The following is a 21,624-nucleotide window of genomic DNA, read 5'->3' on the forward strand; positions in this document are numbered from 1 at the left end:
TATGCTTCTTTAGACCTGTCTAAAATAAATAAATAATGTATTGTGACGTTGTAGGCTAAATTACATGTTACATGGATTAATTAGCAAGGAAACTGTGGAAGTGCAAGGTAACTGTGCAGACACAGTTGTCTGAGCTATCTGATTGGCCAGCGGTAGGCCTGTAAGTGCACTTGATTTGCTCTCTGGGTGTTCATTTATACATTATATTATTCAATAGAATAAATGGTTCAGTAAGTGAAATTACCATTATTCCCAGATCCCTGACTGTAGTCTACCCATCAACTCAAGATGGAACTTTGTATCCATTCACTGATTGTTAAAATATACTGGAAAATTCACCTGAGCTGAGCTCCATAGGTTGGTCTTTCCTGGCTGTCTGACCCTGCTGGGACACCTGTCCCCATCTGATCCTGTTAAAACTTATTTGGGATTGGTGTCCCATCCACGGGACGGTTGAGCTAACGTAGGCTAATGCGATTAACATGAGGTTGTAAATAACAAGAACATTTCCCAGGACATAGACATATCTGATATTGGCAGAAAGCTTAAATTATTGTTAATCTACTGCACTGTCCAATTTACAGTAGCTGTTACAGTGAAAGAATACCATGCTATTGTTTGAGGAGAGTGCACAGTTTTGAACATGAAAAGTTATTAATAAACAAATGAGGCACATTAGGGAAGTCTTGACAAAAATAAATTACAGAAATGCAATGGTTAATTGGATCAGTCTAAAACTTGCACATCTAGTGCCAAAATCTAAATTGCACCTGGGCTAGAATAATTTATTATGGCCTTTCTCTTGCATTTCAAAGATGATGGTACAATTTTTTTTTACAAAATATCATTTTTTTTCTTTCTTTGTATTGTCTTTTACCATTTCTTTGTATTATCTTTTACCATATCTATTGTGTTATATTCTCCTACATTCCTTTCATATTTCCACAAACTTCAAAGTGTTTCATTTCAAATGGTACCAAGAATATGTATATCTTTGCTTCAGGGCCTGAGCTACAGGCAGTTAGATTTGGGTAAGTCATTTTAGGCAAAAAAATGAAAAAAGGGGCGGATCCTTAAGTGGTTTTAAGACATGATGAGCATAGTGCTGTGTATTGACTTTGCACCTTGACAGTGAAGCCTGTAGAGCTGTTTATACCGTGTCAATTAGTAGGGAATTAGATAGGGAAACTGACAGACCAATAAAGTTACATTGCTATACTGACTGATTGTGGCCAAAATAACATCTAATATTAGCCAACTTTTGGTAACTCCAATTGTACATCAACTGGCGAAAACAAGCCAAGTTAATTTACTTCTGTTGAAACTGGACAAAATAAAGGCTACAAAACACGGGCAATAGCTGCTTCTGTTCGCACGCTCTGTGGTGTCCTTGCGGTCCTAAATCCAGCTGGTTTAAACCACCAAACAGCCTACCAGACCGCTCTGAGCCTTCTGCATTGTCCTAAACTAGTGTACAAAACTGAAAGTAAAAGATTCAAAAACTAAATTTAAGAACAGAACAGATATACCGCTTCTTGGACTTGCTTTCAACGAGAATAACATGTCTATGACACATTTCTATGTGCATTTGGTCGGGTCCCCAAAAAGTTACATATTGCAGCTTTAATATAAAACAGCACCAGTGTTACAATGTACTGTACCTACTCTTCAAATGCTACCACACTAGCCAGCCAGTGCCACTTGCTTGCTAATTTGAAGCGCAAGTAGCGAATTCTCCAAAGACTTTACGTGATTGGTGAATGTTCCGCGCCAAAGTAACCAATCGAGTAGCGTTTTACTAGGAGGACGTCAACGAATGTTTTGGCAAACATTTTGCTAGCGTCGATTTGCAGTTAGTATCAATACATTTATGTCATTTCATGAAAGGCCGTTTACTTTTTGAGCTTATTCGAGAAGCAGACGATCATTTGTATTCAAGCAACCAAGCCTTCGTGAGAGGAAAATGTATTCTGAAAGAGGGAGTATATAGACGATCGACCTACAGAGGTGCGGCCATTGTACCATAGAAAGCACGCGCAATAGTGTTTCTCAGGTCGATGGGATAGCAACCAACGCCACTTGTCTGGCTTGAAGGTACAGTTAGCCCACTTTGATACAAGAACGCAAACAATGCAGCTACTAACAACATCTGGAAATGTTTTAGGACCATTTAAATATTGTAAATATGTATGCATAAAGAATAATGCTTGACAAGACAAAAACAATATAAATGTCACTTGAATCAATATCTCAAACAAGATCGGGGTAACCATCTGCTCAAAATAATATTTGAACATAAATATCTACCTACACTTAGGCCTGCAACTATTTCTTTACACACTCATCTTTCCACAAGTTGTGAAGTTGTATATAGCTCGCCAGGGGGCGACATTGCATACGGTTTAAATCAGACTAAAAAAAAAAAAATATATATATATATATATATATATATATATACATTTCTTAGGCTTGGATGGATTTCACAGTGAATTTATTTCTGAGACGTTTATCAAAGGTTAGGCCACTGATTTTACAAGAGACTTTATGTACAATAGAATGCAGTGAAGTGTTTAGGCCTGTAATATATAATGGTTTATTGGTTCATTGCATCTAGTAGATTACTTCTTTTATAGCTAGGGGCAGAATTGCCACATACAGTGCATTTGGAAAGTATTCAGACCCCTTGACTTTTCCCACATTTTCCCACAGTTACAGCCTTATTCTGAAATGGATTACATTGTTTTTCTGAATCTACACACACTACCCCATAATGACAAAGCAAAAATAGGTTTAGAAATGTTTGCAAATGTATAAAAAAAGCAACTAAAATATCACATTTACATAAGTATTCAGACCCTTTACTCAGTGCTTTGTTGAAGCACTATTTGCAGTGATTACAGCCTCGAGTCGTTGGTATGATGCTACAAGCTTGGCACACCTGTCTTTAGGGAGTTTCTTCCATTCTTCTCTGCAGATCCTCTCACGTTCTGTCAGGTTGGATGGGGAGTGTCGCTGCACAGCTATTTTCAGGTCTCTCCAGAGATGTTAGATCGGTTTCAAGTCCAGGCTCTTGCTGGGCCATTCAAGAACAGTCAGAGACCTGTCCCGAAGCAACTCCTGCATTGTCTTGGTTGTGTGGTTAGGGTTGTTATCCTGTTGGAAGGTGAACCTTCACCCCAGTCTGAGCTCCTGAGGGTTCTGGAGCAGGTTTGCATCAAAGATCTCTCTGTACTTTGCTCCGTTCATATTTCCCTCGATCCTGACTGGTTTCCCTGCCACTGAAAAACATCCCCACAGCATGAGGCTGCCACCACCATGCTTCACTGTAGGGATGGTGTCAGGTTTCCTCCAGACATGACGCTTGGCATTCAAGCAAAATAGTTCAATCGTGGTTTTATCAGACCAGAGTCTTGTTTCTCATGGTCATAGTCCTTTATGTGCCTTTTGGCAAACTCCAAGCGTGTTGTCATGTGCCCCTTCTCCCCTGATTGCTCAGTTTGGCCGAGCGGCCAGGTCTAGGAAGAGTCTTGGTGGTTCCAAACTTCTTCCATTTAAGACTGATGGAGGCCACTGTGTTCTTGGGGACCTTCAATGCTGCAGAATTGTTTTGTTACCCTTCCACAGATCTGTGCCTTGACACAATCCTGTCTCCGAGCTCTACGGACAATTCCTTCAACCTCATGGCTTGGTTTTTGCTCTGACATTGAAAATATATAGGTAGGTGTGTGCCTTTCCAAATCATGTCCAATCAATTAAATTTACCACAGGTGAACTCCAAGTTGTGGAAACATCTCAAGGATGATCAATGGAAACAGAATGCACCTGAGCTCAATTTCTAGTCTCATAGCAAATTTCAAAAAACCTGTTTTCGACTTGTCATTATGGGGTATTGTGTGTAGATTGATGAGGACATGTTTAACTTTTTTCTTCTTTAAAAAAAAAACTATTTTAGGCTGTACCGTAACAAAATGTAGAAAAGGGGCAGGGGTCTGAATACTTTCCGAATGCACTTGTAGGCCTACAGACGAACAAAAGAAACCGTTGGAGGATCAAGGCTTGAATACGCCTATAGGCCTAGGTCAGAACATGGTCTGTAATGTTCTAACAGGTGTTTGCCTTTGTCATACACACATTAACACCATTCAAGAAGGCCCTATAGGCTAGTTCTTTTTCAATGACTTTCAGATCCCTACAGTCCTGCAGGCCAGTTCAGTGTTTTAAAGATGTGTTGCCTGGTTATTACCTGTGCACGTGATTAACTGCCAATGTTTTCCTTTAAAAAAAAAATGTAATCATTAAAATATCTAACCTTAAGTACAGTGTTAGAGAGGCAAGCTCGAGTGCCAAAGCTTTTAAGGGATTTAAAATAAAATGGTTTCGTCTCCTTGGAAATTCCTCGCCGTTTGCACATTATACGCTGTTAAGCCTGGGGGCTTCATTGCACAGTCCATCAGTATTTGCTTTGCACTGAAGGCTGCTGTCAGCAATGGTGCCAACTGTTTGGCATTCTATAACTATCAGCACAACAGTCTCCCATATTTCACAGTTTCTCTGTAGTTTTATATAACCTTCTACAAACACATTTTTTTGCAAAGATGCCAAATAAAAGGGCTTATATTCACCAAAACCCACCGCCTCAGTTTACAAACAAGTGCATGGGCAGCACTTTTGACTGGAAATTGAAGATTAATACGGTGAGTGATTTACTATTCATTGACTAAATAGATGAAACATTGTTGACAGACATGCTTTACTCTCACACTGCCACACCATATTGTAATTCACCCAACCAAGGTGATTGAATATTTCATTTAGTCTTTTAGATGTTTAGTAGAAGTCCACATCGTTAGAATGGCGAAACCCCCTGGGATCGACACAGAGCTCCGAGGTTAAGGTTGTCAGGATCGGCACAGTCATAAGAGTTTGGAATTGGGAAACGCATCTAAGATCTCCCATATCTCCTTAGAGTTGTGTTGGGTATTGCACTCTCCTGTTACATCATGCCAACTCAGTAAATTAACCCTGTTCCACGCGTTGAAAACATATTTAGCTCCAAGCGCCTATCGAGGTCAAAATCGAATTGCGATTGTTATTAACGGCACCAGACGCGGATAGACACTCGGTTGCGTGTGACAATCCAAGGGAAACCAAATGGTGCAGCATGTGTCTGTGTAATCTGCTCTGATGCGAGGGTCATAGTTTGTGTATTGTGTGTGTGTGTGTGTGTGTGTGCGTGCGTATACATGGAGGCTGAGGCAGAAAGGGTCCCTAGCCAAACAGTTGAACAGCCATCTGTTTTACCCTCAGAAAGCTCACACACTGTCCAATGAAAGACAGGGATGAGGAGGAGAGAGAGAGAGAGACAATAGATAGAGAAATTCACACTGACTGTTTCACACCCCCCCCCCCCCCGGCTGCACAGCTAATGTGCAGCCAGCCTCCGTATGTCAGCCGACCAGCATTATCCATCACTAAGCATTCAATGTGATAGGGACGGCTGACAGCTGTATGTGAGCCATTGTGACTGTGTTTGTGTCTCTCTGTCCTGGTGTGTGTGCGTGTTTTAATTGGATTACAGTCTTGTTGAGTATTTGTGTGTTTGCTTAAATCATGGGTTCATTGGGTTGCAATCGTGTGTGTGTGCACTTTTACTGTATTACTTTGTGTATAATGTGTGTATTCCTCTCAGCTGTAGGTATGGACTCCTCCCTCTACTTGTGCTCTACCTGCTACCAGATATTTAACTCTCTGGAGGTGGTGATCTCTCATCAGCTCACCTGCCAACCTGTCAACACAGAGGAGACGGTCCCTGCAGCGCCACCTACAGCACAGACCGAGGTACTGCAGCCTTGGGCGAAGTCGCTAGATGGCCATGTTTGAAAGGACCAAAATGGCAAGACTTTGTGATCGAGATGATGAACATGAGCTATTTGTTCTTTATGTTGGATTAGGAGTAAGGATAAGTTAGGGTTAAAGTCATGGAAAGTAGTTAAAATCGTTTTTTTGGTTGGAAAATCTGATAGCTTTGTCCCTTTCTAGCCTGGGCAGATAGTGATGACTTAAGATCTTTACAAGGAAAAAATGTTTAGTATCAACCACTTCTGAACCTCCAGACAGTCCTTGTGGGCTGCAGGTTGTCTGCCTCTATTCATCATAGCCTCCTTTCATCGGATTGGAGACCTTGGATGTGTCCCAAATGGGAGACTATTCCCTTTATTGAGCACTATTTAGACCCTATGGGCCCAAGGGTGCCATTTGAGACATGTTATATCGATCACATAAGTGTCAGGGAGGGAGAAACGTGAAAAGTAGACCCGGTGGCCCTTGAGGACCATGGTGCGTGACACTCCCTGAGCTAATGCATTATGTTGCTATGAAAATTAGTCCCTAGCTACCTATTATCCTTAGCAACAAACTAATCAGCTTGCAACAGGTTTGCACTCATGACAAGCATTCAGAAAATGCATCGAAAAATGAATTAAGTGATCAGAAAAATAACAATGGTTTTTGTATAACTCTGTGTTTTCTGTGTTTCAAGTATTTCCTTCATTTCTCTGTGTGTGGTGATGTCCTAGAGCTCCAGAGTGGTGCTTCAGTCTCAGAATGGACCATCCCAGCACCAAGAGAGAAACCAAAACCCAAACCTGCCCTACCTGCACTCCCTCATAGAGAAGAGAGCGACTGGAAGTTCGACCGGTTCCAACATCCCTCAGAACCAGACCCAAACGCAAAACCTGACTAGCCCGGCCCTGCTCATCCACTATCAGTGTAGGGAATGTGAGGCGTTGTTTGAGTCCCTGGAGCTGTGGCAGAAGCACAGCAAGCTGGGTGACTGTTCTGCAACCACTGGGTCAGAACCAAGGGACCAGGAAATGGACACAGAGTGTCAGCCTGCGATAGGAGATGAAAAGGGGGTCGAGAGACAGAGTGATGGAGGGATGGATGTGAATATAGAGGAGGATGGTGACAAAGAGGAGGAGGAAGAGGTAGACTATGGAGGAGGGATGGAACAAGAACATAGCATTGAGAATGAATTGGAATCAGAAACAAACTCCAACTCCCAGCATTCCTTCCCCAACACTCCCATGTTTACAAACCTTGCTGCCTGTAGTTCCAATCCAACTGCTTCCTCCTCGAGCCAGACCTCCTTCTGTGCGGCCTGTGGCTCGGGCTTCAACACTGAGTCGGCGCTAAAGCTGCACCGTGTGGCCATCCACGGCTTGCCGGGGGCGCTACATCACTGTGACGTGTGTGGAGAGAGCTTTATGAACACTACTAAGTACCTCTACCACCGCAGGCAGCATCGAGACAGAGGGGTACAGGACTCGGAGGGTTGCACACCCCGGGTGGACCACATTTTACCTACGCCTCTGTTCCAGTGGAAAAGCAACAGTGGTAGGTACTAGGTAGGCTTACTAAAGGAACATGGAAGACTGGGCTTTGTTCAGTAGAGTACAATGTAGCAAAACATCTTGAAAAGGAGAATGCTCATCTGTTTTTTCATTGAATAATATCCAGGGGCACCTCTTACGTTTTCAAAACGTTTTCTCACATTTTGTGCCTACTTTAGTGTTCATTATTGACTTCTGTAATTCTTTCAGCTGTGGTGAGTGGCGGAGAAGAGACCCCGACCCATCCACCCCTCACTACCACCACCCTCCCTGACTCTTCCACCCCCCTACCGGCCCTGGAAACAACACCCGGGGACCACTTCGGACCGTGCCCCCACTGCGGGCGTTTCTTCAAGAGCTGCAGCCGCATGCGCACCCACATCCAGGCCCACTCAGGCCTCAAGCCGTTTAAGTGTGACCTCTGCCCCATGACGTTCGCCTACAACAGATGCGTGACGCGCCACCGTATCACCCACAGCGCCCGCAAGCCTTACACCTGCCTGCGCTGCGGCAAGAACTACACGCTGTTGGGCACGCTCCAGACCCACCACCTACTACACGAACGCCAGGATGCCTTGAACAAAGATGGTGTTGTGATGAAGGAGGGCACAGTCAAGGAGGAGGGTCGCGGTGTGGTCAATGATGCAGAGTCAAAGAACTCAAAGTACCCAACGTTTTTTCGATACAAATGCCCTGATTATCCACGCTGCTTCCGAATGTCATCTCAGGTGCCAGTTCACAGGTATGTCTGGCCATCAATTCAGTTTGGCCTGAATTCAATTCAACTTTATCGCCTTAGGGGCAATTATGCCTCTCTCTATGCCTGCTTAGATGTGGCCTCTTAGTTGAGGTGTTTAAAAAACACTGGTAATTACATTGTGTAACAGCACAATACTAAGTTGATTACCGATTGCTCTTCATTCAGACCAGTACAATACTTTGGGGCAATTGAGAAGGCGTTATCATGGGAAGCATGAGAGCATAATTAAATACATCCTGCTCCGTGCTCATACAATACAATTGAACACATGAAGGCAAGGCCTGCGTTCGTACATACAGAACCATCAGACTGTACATTTGACATTCTGTATTAATTAATGTGCACAGAGATACAAAGTAGTTTATACCAATGACAAACAAATCAAATGTTCATTGTTACATGTGCGGAATACATCAAGTGTGGATTTTACCGCGAAATGCTTACTTACGAGCCCTTTCCCAACTTAAAAAGAAAGAAAAAAATAGCTAATTAATTTTAAAAAAAAGTTAATAGTAACAATAAAATAACGAGGTTACATACAAGGAGTAGTTGAGGTAATATGTAGGTAGAGGTTAAAGTGACTAGGTAATAAACCAGAGTAGCAGCAGCATGTGTGAAGATTGTGTGGCATCAATATGTGTGTGTGTGTGTGTGTGTGTTGGAGTCTTATGTCTTGGGGGTGGAAGCTGTTCAGAAGCCTTTTGGTCTCCGACTTGGCGCTCCGGGTACCGCTTGCCGTGCGGTAGCAGAGAGAAAAGTCTATGATTTGGGTGACTGGAGTATTTGACCATTTGAAGCGGGAAAGTGTTCAGTCAATGATGGAATTTATAATAGTCATATTTGTATTATTAATAGACGGATGCTTCAATAGTTAATCAACAATAGTTCCCGACCATCATGGACATAACCAATTCCAGTATAATAACACAGGGATAAGGAATCGATTTATAAGTCGCTTGTGGTCAATCTTATTTCGTTAGTGATGGGTATACTCCATTGCAATTTTTTTTAAATTCTTGCCCGAGGATATGTATTGACAGTGTAATCACATTGAGAGATCTGTCTGGTGGGACCCACCATTATGTGGCTACACAATACTTCCCCCCCCCCACACACACACACACACACACACACATACACACACACGGACGTGCCATTATGTGACTAGCCCATTAGCAACAACATGGTTGAAGGCCGGAGTTCTATTTTTGCTCTTCACCACCCATCATAGACACCAGTATTCTTTATGGCACACCGTAGCAAAATGTTTTTCATCTGAAAACTAAAAAATGCTATGTTCTTATTAGACTACTCCATGTAGTCCCTCCCTGTTTCAGCCTGTTTTCTTCCATTTGGTGCCTAATGAACACAATCCAGCACAGTGCCAACCAACCTGCTCTCACTCACAATTTACTGTTTTGGGGGGGTGGAAGTAATGACACTGCGCCACGACTCATTAGCTTTCATTCAGACGATTTCTGATTGCATCATCCACTAGGACAGTTTACCACACACACAGACAACACAGCTTTTATTATATGCGAGAGGGAATGTGATAAACACAGGGACAGAAGTGTTATACGTGTCATGTCTATTGCAGAAGGATTGTGTTGATCAACAGTCATGACTTGTGGCGCAAAGCTTTAAACAGTCTACAATATATTAGCACCACTCTGTTTGAATACACATGTATAAGGCTGTCCTATGTTGAATTTGTATGAGGTGGTGTAGATGTTGTCTTATTGTGAATTGCATATAGGAACATGATTAGGGCCAGAAGTCTTTCCTGGACTGGTCACGCGGTAAGGAAATGGTCTGGTCACATGGTAAGGAAGGAATCCTGGCCTTATGGTGAATGTTGGAAATAAGGGCTTTTCGCTTGAAATGTTATCTCTATATTTTCAGAAAAACATATCTAATGGTCTCTTTTTCCCCTCTCTTTTCCCTTGAAATGGCCGTCAGATACTCTCGCACAGGGAAGTATCCGTTCACCTGCTCCATCTGTGGGGAGCACTTCTTCCACAAGAGCAGGCTGAAGCTTCATGCTCTCACACACAACGGTCAGAGTAATACTAATAGTGTGTGCATGCGTTCCTGTGTGGATTTCTTTATCCGTCTGTGCCCTCAAATCTTTCATCTTTTACCCGCATGGTTTAGATGGCCCTGCGTGATGTCATTCTGTGGGTTTCTCGGTGTGTGTTTGACTGTGTGGGTGGCTCTTCGAGCACCTGCTTGCCTGTATTACTACACTTGGCCGTCTGCCTGTTGCTTTGCATATGCACGCTTATCTACACCAGTCTCTGTGCCATATGCTCTTCCCTACATCAAGTCTGCCCTCGGCTAAGCGATGGATCGCGCCCGTACTCTGCGGGTGAGTGCGCCAGCGTAATATCGTTTAAATGACATTTAATAAAGTCAGCGGGCTTTCATATCCATATGAACCACTAACCGCTAACTAAACGTATAAGAGAAAGGACTTGGCGGAGAGGGAAATCCCCCCTGCTATCCCACAATGCCGTACAACTGCCAGCCCTGCCGCCCCTGTCAGAACACATGATCTATTTTAATACGCTGCGTTGTGCGTTTCACAGGCCATTACCTGCTGATTTATGTTGTTGCTTTTGTTCTTTGTTATCATTATTAAATCACGCTGGCTCGGGCCCAGTTACCGAGGTCGTCAAGGGCAGTGTTGCAACACAACTTACAAGGCCTCGCGCAGTCTTCTCAGCCTTGTGAATACTCCCCCTTTCACTTTGACTAATGAATTTCCCCCGCCACTTTATTTACCCCGTAATAATGTTAGTGTATCTGTTAGAAGTTGTTGCCTACAAAGATGGAAGATGTTCTACACTACCATTCATAAGATTTGGGTCACTTAGATATGTCCTTGTTTTTGAAAGAAAGCACATTTGTTGTCCATCAATTTGATGTTATTTTAGTGGTCAACAAAATGTTCTTTCAAAAACAAGGACATTTCTAAGTGACCCCAGACTTTTGAACGGTGGTGTATTTCAACTGAAGTATTTTCGTTTGGTTAAATTAGGACTTTGGTAGTTTTCCTTGTTATTGTATGGTTATTTTGATATATTCACTGATATTATCAACCATGTAAATTTCTACGTTTCTAACCCTCTGCTTTTAAGCATATGCTCACTTAACATGGCTGCTTCTGTGCCATGTTATCAGACTTTCTTCTCTGTACAGGAGTGGTTACGGGAACAGGCCAGGGTAGAGGCCGTGGCCAAGGCGGAAGGCGGGACAAGACCACAGGGCTTCTGGACTGTGAGTTCTGCCGCCATCGCTGTGTCACCAAGGAAGGCCTGGACCTCCACAGATTGTCCCACGCCGGCCAGACCCCCTTGCGCTGCCCGATGACCCCCTGCAGACGGCGCTATGCAACGGCCGCCTCCCTGGAAGAGCACCTCCTTACCCACTGCCCGGCGCCCGGGGACACGGTGGCTGCCGCCGACGTCCCCAAGCCCCGTCCCTTCCACTGCCATCACTGTGGGAAGGACTTCACCACCGGCTCATCACTCAGCGTCCACCTTCGAGTCCACACGGGGGAGAAGCCCTTTCAGGTCAGAGGTGAAAGACGTCAATGCAGGTCTAGGGTTGCAAAATTTCAAAACTTTCCTAAATTCCCTGCTTTTTCAGATTTCTAAGGTAGAGGGTTCCCTCTCAGCTCATTCCCTGCTGATTCCAGAAATACTATCTGAAAAACAAGGGAATTTGGGACACAGTTTCATGATTTTTGCAGCCCTACATAGACCAAAGGTTGTATTAGGGTAACCCTGTGTTAATTGTTACTCCAACTTGTCAACTGAAATACCAGTTCTAGATAAACAATTTGTCTGGCTTTAGTCCCCTTCAACAGGTTGTTGTATAGAGGGTTTTCAGTTGCGTCACAAATCACCTAGCAACCACACCAGGCACCCTGTTGGAAGACCACAGTCAGTCTGGTGGAAACCAGACCACCACAGTAACTGTAGGAATGAACCATATACAGTGCATTTGAAAAGTATTCAGACCCCTTGACCTTTTCTGCTTTGTTATGTTACAGCCTTATTCTAAAATGGATTAAATACACTTTTTTTCTCATTAATCTACACACAATACCCCAGAATGACAAAGCAAAAACAGGTTTTTAGAAATTTTAGCAACTTTTTCAAACAACGTATACCTTATTTACATAAGTATTCAGACCCTTTCGTTGATGTTTCTACAACTTGATTGGAGTCCACCTGTGGTATATTCAATTGATTGGACATGGTTTAGAAAGGCACACACCTGTCTATATTAGGTCCCACAGTTGACAGTGCATGTCAGAGCAAAAACCAAGTCATGAGGTCAAAGGAATTGTCCTTAGAGCTCCGAGACAAGATTGTGTCGAGGCACAGATCTGGGGAAGGGTACCAAAAAATTGCTGTTGCATTGAAGGTCCCTAAGAACACAGTGGCCTCCATCAGTCTTAAATGGAAGAAGTTTGGAACCACGAAGGCTCTTCCTAGAGCTAGCCACCTGGCCAATCTGAGCAATCGGGGGAGAAGGGCTTTGGTCAAGGAGGTCGCTGATTGTCCTTGAGTGGCCCGGCCAGAGCTCGGACTTGAACATTATCGAACATCTCTGGAGAGACCTGAAAATGTCTGTGCAGCGACGCTCCCCATCCAACCCGACAGAGCTTGAGAGGGTCTGCAGAGAAGAATGGGAGAAACTCCCCAAATACAGGTGTGCCAAGCTTGTAACGTCATACTCAAGAAGACTCGAGGCTGTAATCACTGCCAACGGTGCTTCAACAAAATACTGAGTAAAAGGGGTTTGAATACTTATGTAAATGTGATATTTACGTTTTTTACATTTTATTTAAATGTGCAAAACTTATGCAAAAAGCCTGTTTTTGCTTTGTCATTATGGGATATTGTGTGTAGATTGATGAGGGGGAGAAAACTATTTCATCCATTTTAGAATAATGCCGTAACAAAATGTGGGAAAAGTTAAGGATTTTGAATACTTTCCGTATTCACTGTACAATGTCTCTCCACCCTAGCAATGGGAGTTGTTGTCCACAAAGTGACATGGTGGGCTTTCAAGCTCCCACCTATCCTTTATTTTTGGATTGGTGGATACATCAAATTATTGTAATCCTTTTCTGAGTATTTGATGCGCCTGTATTCAATGGAGAGCGATGCTATGCTACTAGCCTCATACCATGAATATGCATAGCCATCTCAAGATCTAAAGTGTTTTTACTCAGTTGCCAGGATGTCACGTCTCCTACTTAGATCAGTACACTCGTAACAACTTAAGCATTACAAAAACTTTTATTAGGTTAAATAAACCTTACGTAGCAAATAAGCCATACATTTTTTTGTTGACCAAAATCGACACTCATTGACCTCCATACAAAAACTCCTTGCTTGGTAGTCAAAACAACGAAAAATAGCCAACTGCTGGAGGGAGACAGATTTTCTGCCAAGTTTGGCCTGTCTCTACCTCTCCCTCCCTGGAAGTCCTCCAATCGTCCACATGGCTGGCTGCGTATTGCTATCATCGGGAAGATTGCCCATGATTTCGTTTTTTGTAAGGACCCAGAAAATTGATTCAGTGGGAGAACCTATTTAAGTAAGTGAAAATTTTTCTTTGACTGTGATATTAGCTAGCTACCTTACTACAGGAACTAATGTGCTGGCTAACTCAAATGAGCTGCTAACGTAATGTTAGCTAGCTAACTTTACATACTGTATAGCTAGCTAAATGAATAAAATGTTACCAGCTAGCTAACTTCATATTAGATAGTTAGCCACCATGATGAATTTATCATTGTAAATTAAAACACAAACTCCATGCATTCATAGCTAGGTAGCTAGCATACAGTCACGGAAGAGGGTGATAGGATTAATGTTAGCAGCTCTAGCTGTCAGAGAAGGGAGAGAGTAGGCTACTTTGGATAGGGCAGGTATCTTTTGTGGGAGGACATTGTGAATATATTCTCCAGTTCTAGTACCTAGCGAGAGAAACTGAGGACAGAGATATTGCATAATATTCCGTGCTGTCTAATTTGAGTATAATGAAGCCTGTTTATGTCTTCGGTCCTCAGATACAGAGAGCTGTGGAACCCTGTCTGCAGATAAGGTCTCAGTGAATGTCCCGAGAGAATAAGGGTATACACCCTTGTAATCAATCCAATGGGTTATATGTATACCTAATGTTAGCAAATTAAACAAAAAAATTATAATAATTAAGTCACACACAATGTATAAACCTATTACAACTCGAGCAGGTCAACCCTGCTGGCTATGCAGGCTTCTGTTCCAGCCCAGCACTAACACACCTGATTGGCCTTATCAAACCTAATTTAGTTGATAACTAAAGTGTGCTATTGCTGGGCTGGAATAGAAGTCTGCTCAGCAAGTAGAACAGTGATCAGTGGAGCAACGTTGACCGTCACTGCTATCACTTTTTTTTCACCTGAAATGATGCTTTAGTAATAATAGCCTACATGTTACTAAAATGTCTAACCTTTACGGTTAGACATCTTATGAGTTAGCCCACTTGTACACTTTGAAATTATATGAAATAAAGTGTTGGTTCTTTTGAAGTGAAGTGTTTTAATTGTTAACTTTTATAGTAGAGGTAAGTCAAATCTTGACATCAGTGATCTTCAGGTAGGAAAGTCAGCGCTCTAGAAAAATGCCTGAGTTTCCGACTTGGCATTCCGAGTTGGATGACCGTTCAAAACATTGTCTGAGATTTTGTACAATTTGTGTCTCCCCTTTTCGCCGGCCTAGATGAGATGGTTGCATTCAATACAAGGTTGTTTTTATTGTTCTGTTTGTCAGTCTCAGCAAGGAAGGCCTAGGCTACCCTGTGATTTGTCGTATTAAAAAAAGATTGCTTATGTCTCCAGTCATATAAAGTGTAGTAGAGTTGCATGAAATGTGTTTATCGAAAGCCAAATATTTCCTGTGCAAAGAAAAAAAAGTATCTGATATGGCCTTAAAGGCCTATTCCACTATGCGCTCAGCTATGCACAGTGAGGGGGAGAAAGTATTTCATCCCCTGCTGATTTTGTACATTTGCCCACTGACAAATACATTTTTATTTTTTTTATTTTACCTTTATTTAACCAGGTAGGCTAGCTGAGAACAAGTTCTCATTTGCAACTGCGACCTGGCCAAGATAAAGCATAGCAGTGTGAACAGACAACAAAGTTACACATGGAGTAAGTAAACAATTAACAAGTCAATAACACAGTAGGGAAAAAAAGGTGAGTCTATATACATTGTGTGCAAAAGGCATGAGGAGGTAGGTGAATAATTACAATTTTGCAGGTTAATAACACTGGAGTGATAAATGATCAGATGGTCATGTACAGGTAGAGATATTGGTGTGAAAAGAGCAGAAAAGTAAATAAATAAAAACAGTATGGGGATCAGGTAGGTAAAAATGGGTGGGCTATTTACCGATAGACTATGTACAGCTGCAGCGATCGGTTAACTGCTCAGATAGCAGATGTTTGAAGTTGGTGAGGGAGATAAAAGTCTCCAACTTCAGCGATTTTTGCAATTCGTTCCAGTCACAGGCAGCAGAGAACTGGAACGAATGAGGTGTTGGCTTTAGGGATGATCAGTGAGATACACCTGCTGGAGCGCGTGCTACGGATGGGTGTTGCCATCGTGACCAGTGAACTGAGATAAGGCGGAGCTTTACCTAGCATGGACTTGTAGATGACCTGGAGCCAGTGGGTCTGGCGACGAATATGTAGCGAGGGCCAGCCGACTAGAGAATACAAGTTGCAGTGGTGGGTGGTATAAGGTGCTTTAGTGACAAAACGGATGGCACTGTGATAAACTGCATCCAGTTTGCTAAGTAGAGTGTTGGAAGCAATTTTGTAGATGACATCGCCGAAGTCGAGGATCGGTAGGATAGTCAGTTTTACTAGGGTAAGTTTGGCGGCGTGAGTGAAGGAGGCTTTGTTGCGGAATAGAAAGCCGATTCTTGATCCGTCTATAACTTTAATGGTAGGTTTATTTGAACAGTGAGAGACAGAATAACATCAAAAAAATCCAGAAAAACGCATGTCAAAAATGTTAAAAATTGATTTGCATTTTATTGTGGGAAATAAGTATTTGACCCCTCTGCAAAACATGACTTAGTACTTGGTGGGAAATCCCTTGTTGGCAATCAGAGGTCAGACGTTTCTTGTAGTTGGCCACCAGGTTTGCACACATCTCAGGATGGATTTTGTCTCACTTCTCTTTACAGATCTTCTCCAGGTCATTAAGGTTTCGAGGCTGACGTTTGGCAAATCGAACCTTCAGCTCCCTCCACAGATTTTCTATGGGATTAAGGTCTGGAGACTGGCTCGGCCACTCCAGGACCTTAATGTGCTTCTTCTTGAGCCACTCCTTTGTTGCCCTGTCCGTGTGTTTTGGGTCATTGTCATGCTGGAATACCCATCCACGACCCATTGTCAATGCTCAGGCTGAGGGAAGGAGGTTCTCACCCAAGATTTGACGGTACATGGCCCCGTCCATTGTCCCTTTTTATGCGGTGAAGTTGTCCTGTCCCTTTAGCAGAAAAACACCCCCAGAGCATAATGTTTCAACCTCCATGTTTGATGGTGGGGATGCTGTTCTTGGGGTCATAGGCAGCATTCCTCCTCCTCCAAACACGGCGAGTTGAGTTGATGCCAAAGAGCTCCATTTTCGTCTCATCTGGCCATAACACTGTCACCCAGTTGTCCTCTGAATCATTCAGATGTTCATTGGCAAACTTCAGACGGGCATGTATATGTGCTTTCTTGAGCAGGGGGACCTTGCGGGCGCTGCAGGATTTCAGTGCTTCACGGTGTAGTGTGTTACCAATTGTTTTCTTGGTGACTGGTCCCAGCTGCCTTGAGATCATTGACAAGATCCTCCAATGTAGTTCTGGGCTGATTCCTCACCGTTCTCATGATCATTGCAACTCCACGAGGTGAGATCTTGCATGGAGCCCCAGGCCGAGGGAGATTGACATTTATTTTGTGTTTCTTCCATTTGCGAATAATCGCACCAACTGTTGTCACCTTCTCACCAAGCTGCTTGGCGATGGTCTTGTAGCCCTTGTCTACAATCTTGTCCCTGACATCCTTGGAGAGCTCTTTGGTCTTGGCCATGGTGGAGAGTTTGGAATCTGATTGATTGATTGCTTCTGTGGACAGGTGTCATTTATACAGGTAACAAACTGAGATTAGGAGCACTCCCTTTAAGAGTGTGCTCCTAATCTCAGCTCGTTACCTGCATAAAATACACCTGGGAGCCAGAAATCTTTCTGATTGAGAGGGGGTCAAATACTTATTTCCCTCATTAAAATGCAAATCAATTTATAACATTTTTGACGTGTTTTTCTGGATTTTTTGTTGTTGTTAATCTGTCTCTCACTGTTCAAATAAACCTACCATTAAAATTATAGACTGATCATTTCTTTGTCAGTGGGCAAACGTACAAAATCAGCAGGGGATCAAATACTTTTTTCCCTCACTGTAGATTGGATGGATAGTCAATTTATTAGGCTATTAATATAACTCAATCTACTCACCACATTAGGAATAGGTTTTCATTAGTCTGCAAATGTGATGATCGATGCATGCAATGTTTTATTATAAAGGTGCATTTTTGTAGTGAAAAATAGCTTCCTCAAAAATGTGAAACTCACGCACTGCCTATAAGAGATGCATGCTAACAGCTAGACTACCAGCTATTTAGCTAGCTAGCTAATGTTGGCTAACTTAGAATTGTCAGCGCCTAGTTAGCGTAACAGCTAAACTAAACTTGAAATTCATCAGACTTATCAGTGATGAAATGATCGGAGCAGACCCTGTACAGACAGCTGTCTGGGTTCAGGTCTTGATGGACAAAAAGGTTTCTTCGCTTTTCTGACAGTTCTTGAGGCAAATTCAACTTTATTTGTCACATGCGCCGAATACAACAAAGTGTAGACCTTACCGTGAAATGCTTACTTACCTTTACCAACAGGGCAGTTCAAGAATAGTTAAGAAAATATTTACCAAAAACTCTAGTACATTTTTTAAATAACAAGTAACACAATAAGATAACAATAACGAGGCTATATACAGGTTAGAGGTCATTTGTACATGTAGGTAAGGGTGACGTGACTATGCATAGATAATAAACAAACAATGAGTAGCAGCATTGTACAAAAAGATGGGGGGGGGGTGTCAATGTAATAGTCAGTCGGCCATTTTGAGCAATTGTTCAGCGGTCTTATGGCTTGGGGGTAGAAGCTGTTAAGGAGCCTTTTGGTCCCAGACTTGGTGCTCCGGTACTGCTTGCCACATGGTAGCAGAGAAAATGTCTATGACTTGGGTGACTGGAGTCTCTGACAATTTTATGGGCTTTGCTCTGACACCACCTATTATATAGGTCCTGGATTGCAGGACGCTTGGCCCCAGTGATGTACTGGGCCGTACGCACTACCGTCTGTAGAGCCTTAGTCAGTCATATCTCCTTTTAGTGTTTCATGATTGCGAGTAATCTGGAAACATGATTTCCTGCCTTAGAGCAGCCAATTACTGCATAGAAATTGACTGGTGATGAATCAACTAGTTTTTAAGCACTGTTATCATGAACTTTGGGGTAGCCACTCAGCTGTTGTCGTCGGAAGAATTGATATGGTGGTCTTCCAACATGGCTGATAGGAGGCGTTGTACAGTGGCTTGCGGAAGTATTCACCCCCTTTGTATTTTTTTCTATTTTGTTGCCTTGGAATTCAAATGTATTTTTTTGGGGGGGGGTATCATTTGATTTACACATGCCTAACATTTTGAAGATGCAAAATATGTTTTATTGTAAAACAAACAAGAAATAAGACAAAATAACAGAACTTTAGCGTACATAACTATTCACCCCCTTATCTATAAGCTTGGCATATCTAGCCACTGGGATTTTTGCCCATTCTTCAAGTTGGATGGGTTCTGCTGGTGTACAGCAATCTTTTAATCATACCAATTGGATTGAGGTCTGGGTTTTGACTAGCCCATTCCAAGAAATGTTAAATGTTTCCCCTTAAACCACTCAGTATTACTTTAGCAGTATGCTTACGGTCATTGTCCTGCTGGAAGGGGAACCTCTGTCCGTCTCAAATCTCTGGAAGACTGAAACAGGTTTCCCTAAATAATTTCCCTGTATTTAGCACCATCCATCATTCCTTCAATTCTGACCAGTTTCCCAGTCCCTGTCAATGAAAAACATACCCACAATATGATGCTGCCACCATGCTTCACTGTGGGGATGGTATTCTCAGGGTGATGAGAGGTTTTAGATTTGCGCCAAACAGCATTTTCCTTGATGGCCAAAAAGCTACATTTTAGTCTCATCTGACCAGAGTACCTTCTTCCATATGTTTGGGGAGTCTCCCACATGCCTTTTGGCAAACACCAAACATGTTAGCCTATTTTTTTCTTTAAGTAATGGCTTTTTTTCTGGCCACTCTTCCGTAAAGCCCAGCTCTGGAGTGTACGGCTTAAAGTAGTCCTATGGACAGATACTCCAATCTCCGCTTTGCAGCTCCTTCGGGGTTATCTTTGGTCTCTTTGCTGCCTCTCTGATTAATGTCCTCCTTCCTGGTCCATGAGTTTTGGTGGGGCGGCCCTCTCTTGGCAGGTTTGTTATGGTGCCATATTTTTTTTAAACGGATTTAATGGTGTTCATTGGGATGTTCAAAGTTTCTGATATTTTTTTAACCCAACTCTGATCTGTACTTCTCCACAACTTTGTCCCTGACCTGTTTGGGGAACTCCTTGGTCTTCATGGTGCTGCTTGCTTGGTGGTGTTGCAGACCCTGGAGCCTTTCAGAACAGGTGTTTGTATATATACTGAGATCATGTGACACTTTTATATTGCACACAGGTGGACTTTATTTAACTAATTATGTGACTTCTGAAGGTAATTGGTTGCACCAGATCTTATTTAGGGGCTTCATAGCAAAGAGGGTGAATACATATGCACGCACCACTTTTCCGTTTTGAATTTTTTCTTTACGTTTTTGGAACAATTTATTTTTGTCATTTCACTAAACCAATTGGGACAATTTTGTGCATGTCCATTACATGAAATCCCCCCCAAAATCGATTTAAATGACAGGTTGTAATGCACCAAAATAGGAAAAAGGCCAAGGGGATGAATACTTTTGCAAGACACTGTACATCACCTAGCAACCGTCTATTGGGTAACACTCCAGGCTCAGGGTGTTGAGTATAAAGCTCTTAGCAGCTCATTAGACCCCTATTAATCTTTGAACACTCTGGGCCAGTATCTAAAGGCCATTGTAAGGTAGCCTTTTCAAAGTATTTTCACTTAAACGCTGTTTTCCTCTACCTGATAATGTTTTTGAGTGCTCACATTAGCAATAACTGTCTTTCTGTATCTTTCCCTCCCTCCCTCCTACTCCAACCTTGCCTCTTTCTTCCTGCCCTACCCTCCTCCTTTTCCTCTCCGCAGTGTTCCCAATGTTGGAAGAGCTTCCGACAGATCCCTCACCTGCGCGACCACGAGCGTCTGCACAGCGGCGAGCGTCCCTTCGTCTGCGGTGTCTGTGGCAAGAGCTTCGTCCTGGCCGCCCGCCTCACCGAGCACGCCCGCACTCACAGCGGCGAGAAACCATTCTCCTGCCCCGTGTGCCACCGGGCCTTCCGCTCCCTCTCCAACCTGGGAAAGCACCGCAAGACCCACCGCTGCTGCCCCCCCACACAGCCACAAGAGGGCATCAGCGAGCAGACCGCTGTCCTAGGGCTCAAAATACAGGGGAATATGGACAATATGGAGGGTCAGGCGGCTGTGCGTACGATCTTACTTGTTCAGCCCCAAGTGGTCTCTCAGGGAGGGTCTTCTTCCGTATCTGCTCCCCTTGTCCTCCTGCACCCCTCAGTTGCTGTGGGCAACGGGCAGGCCGGGACTGTGGTCATCGAGGTCATCGTGGAGCAGCCTGGTGAGCAGCGGGTGAAAAGTTGATGCAACTTCAGACATTTCACAAGGGGCTGCCAAGGACACCTGGATGAAAATCTGTTCTGAGAACTGTCACAATCTAAAAGGAGGTTAAGAAGTGGGTGGAGAGCAGGGAGTGAGGGGAACGGAGTGAAGTGGGACTTGAATAAATAAAATGTGAAGGGTTGGTGCGGTGTTAGGATTACGAGGATCAGTTCTCAATTTAAGTACAGATGTATAGAATGGCTTTGAAGTAAGTTATTTCTAGTAAGAATGTTTTTGAGCCTGTGTTCAATCTCAATTTGACACAGAGTGCCTTCACAATCTGTTGTATTTCTTTGAATAAAATGCTCTTTCCATTTAATTTGCATCCTTTTGCAGGGAGACAGCATGGGGGTTCTCTCAAACGATTCAATGGGTTTTATTGGCAAGACAATAAATGTAAGCCCTTCACTAAAGTGCTTGCTTGACAAAATGTTTCTGTTTCTAAATA

The 21,624-nt window shown here is 43.1% G+C and overlaps 1 protein-coding gene across 5 annotated transcripts; it reads left to right on the forward strand.

The window, feature by feature from the left end:
- The first annotated feature begins 1,699 nt into the window (after nucleotides 1-1,699).
- LOC110488371 (zinc finger protein 574) lies at nucleotides 1,700-21,606 on the forward strand. 5 transcript variants are annotated; one of them, XM_021560603.3, is made up of 7 exons: nucleotides 1,700-2,094; nucleotides 5,690-5,838; nucleotides 6,576-7,395; nucleotides 7,602-8,133; nucleotides 10,114-10,211; nucleotides 11,356-11,729; nucleotides 20,649-21,606. In XM_021560603.3, exons 2-7 carry the CDS (start codon nucleotides 5,698-5,700, stop codon nucleotides 21,156-21,158), a joined length of 2,475 nt encoding a protein of 824 aa, XP_021416278.3. In that variant the 5' UTR covers nucleotides 1,700-2,094; nucleotides 5,690-5,697; the 3' UTR covers nucleotides 21,159-21,606. The 5 variants fall into 5 exon arrangements, 4 of the variants coding, with proteins under 4 accessions (XP_021416278.3, XP_021416277.3, XP_090084141.1 ...); XM_021560602.3 differs by having other exon boundaries at nucleotides 1,748-2,094; nucleotides 11,338-11,729; XM_090228015.1 differs by having other exon boundaries at nucleotides 1,798-2,094; nucleotides 5,773-5,838; nucleotides 11,338-11,729.
- Nucleotides 21,607-21,624: the final 18 nt, after the last annotated feature.

Source organism: Oncorhynchus mykiss, chromosome 30, assembly GCF_057628025.1.
Source record: "Oncorhynchus mykiss isolate SJ-2025 chromosome 30, ASM5762802v1, whole genome shotgun sequence".
In the NCBI taxonomy this organism is placed as follows: Eukaryota; Metazoa; Chordata; class Actinopteri; order Salmoniformes; family Salmonidae; genus Oncorhynchus; species Oncorhynchus mykiss.

Excerpts from the sequence above, each read along its gene's own strand:
- LOC110488371 (XM_021560602.3), top strand. The coding sequence starts at position 5,698 with ATGGACTCCTCCCTCTACTTGTGCTCTACCTGCTACCAGATATTTAAC. Across the intron at positions 10,212-11,337 it reads TCATGCTCTCACACACAACG|ACTTTCTTCTCTGTACAGGA; the intron begins GTCAGAGTAATA and ends CCATGTTATCAG. Across the intron at positions 11,730-20,648 it reads CGGGGGAGAAGCCCTTTCAG|TGTTCCCAATGTTGGAAGAG; the intron begins GTCAGAGGTGAA and ends TCCTCTCCGCAG.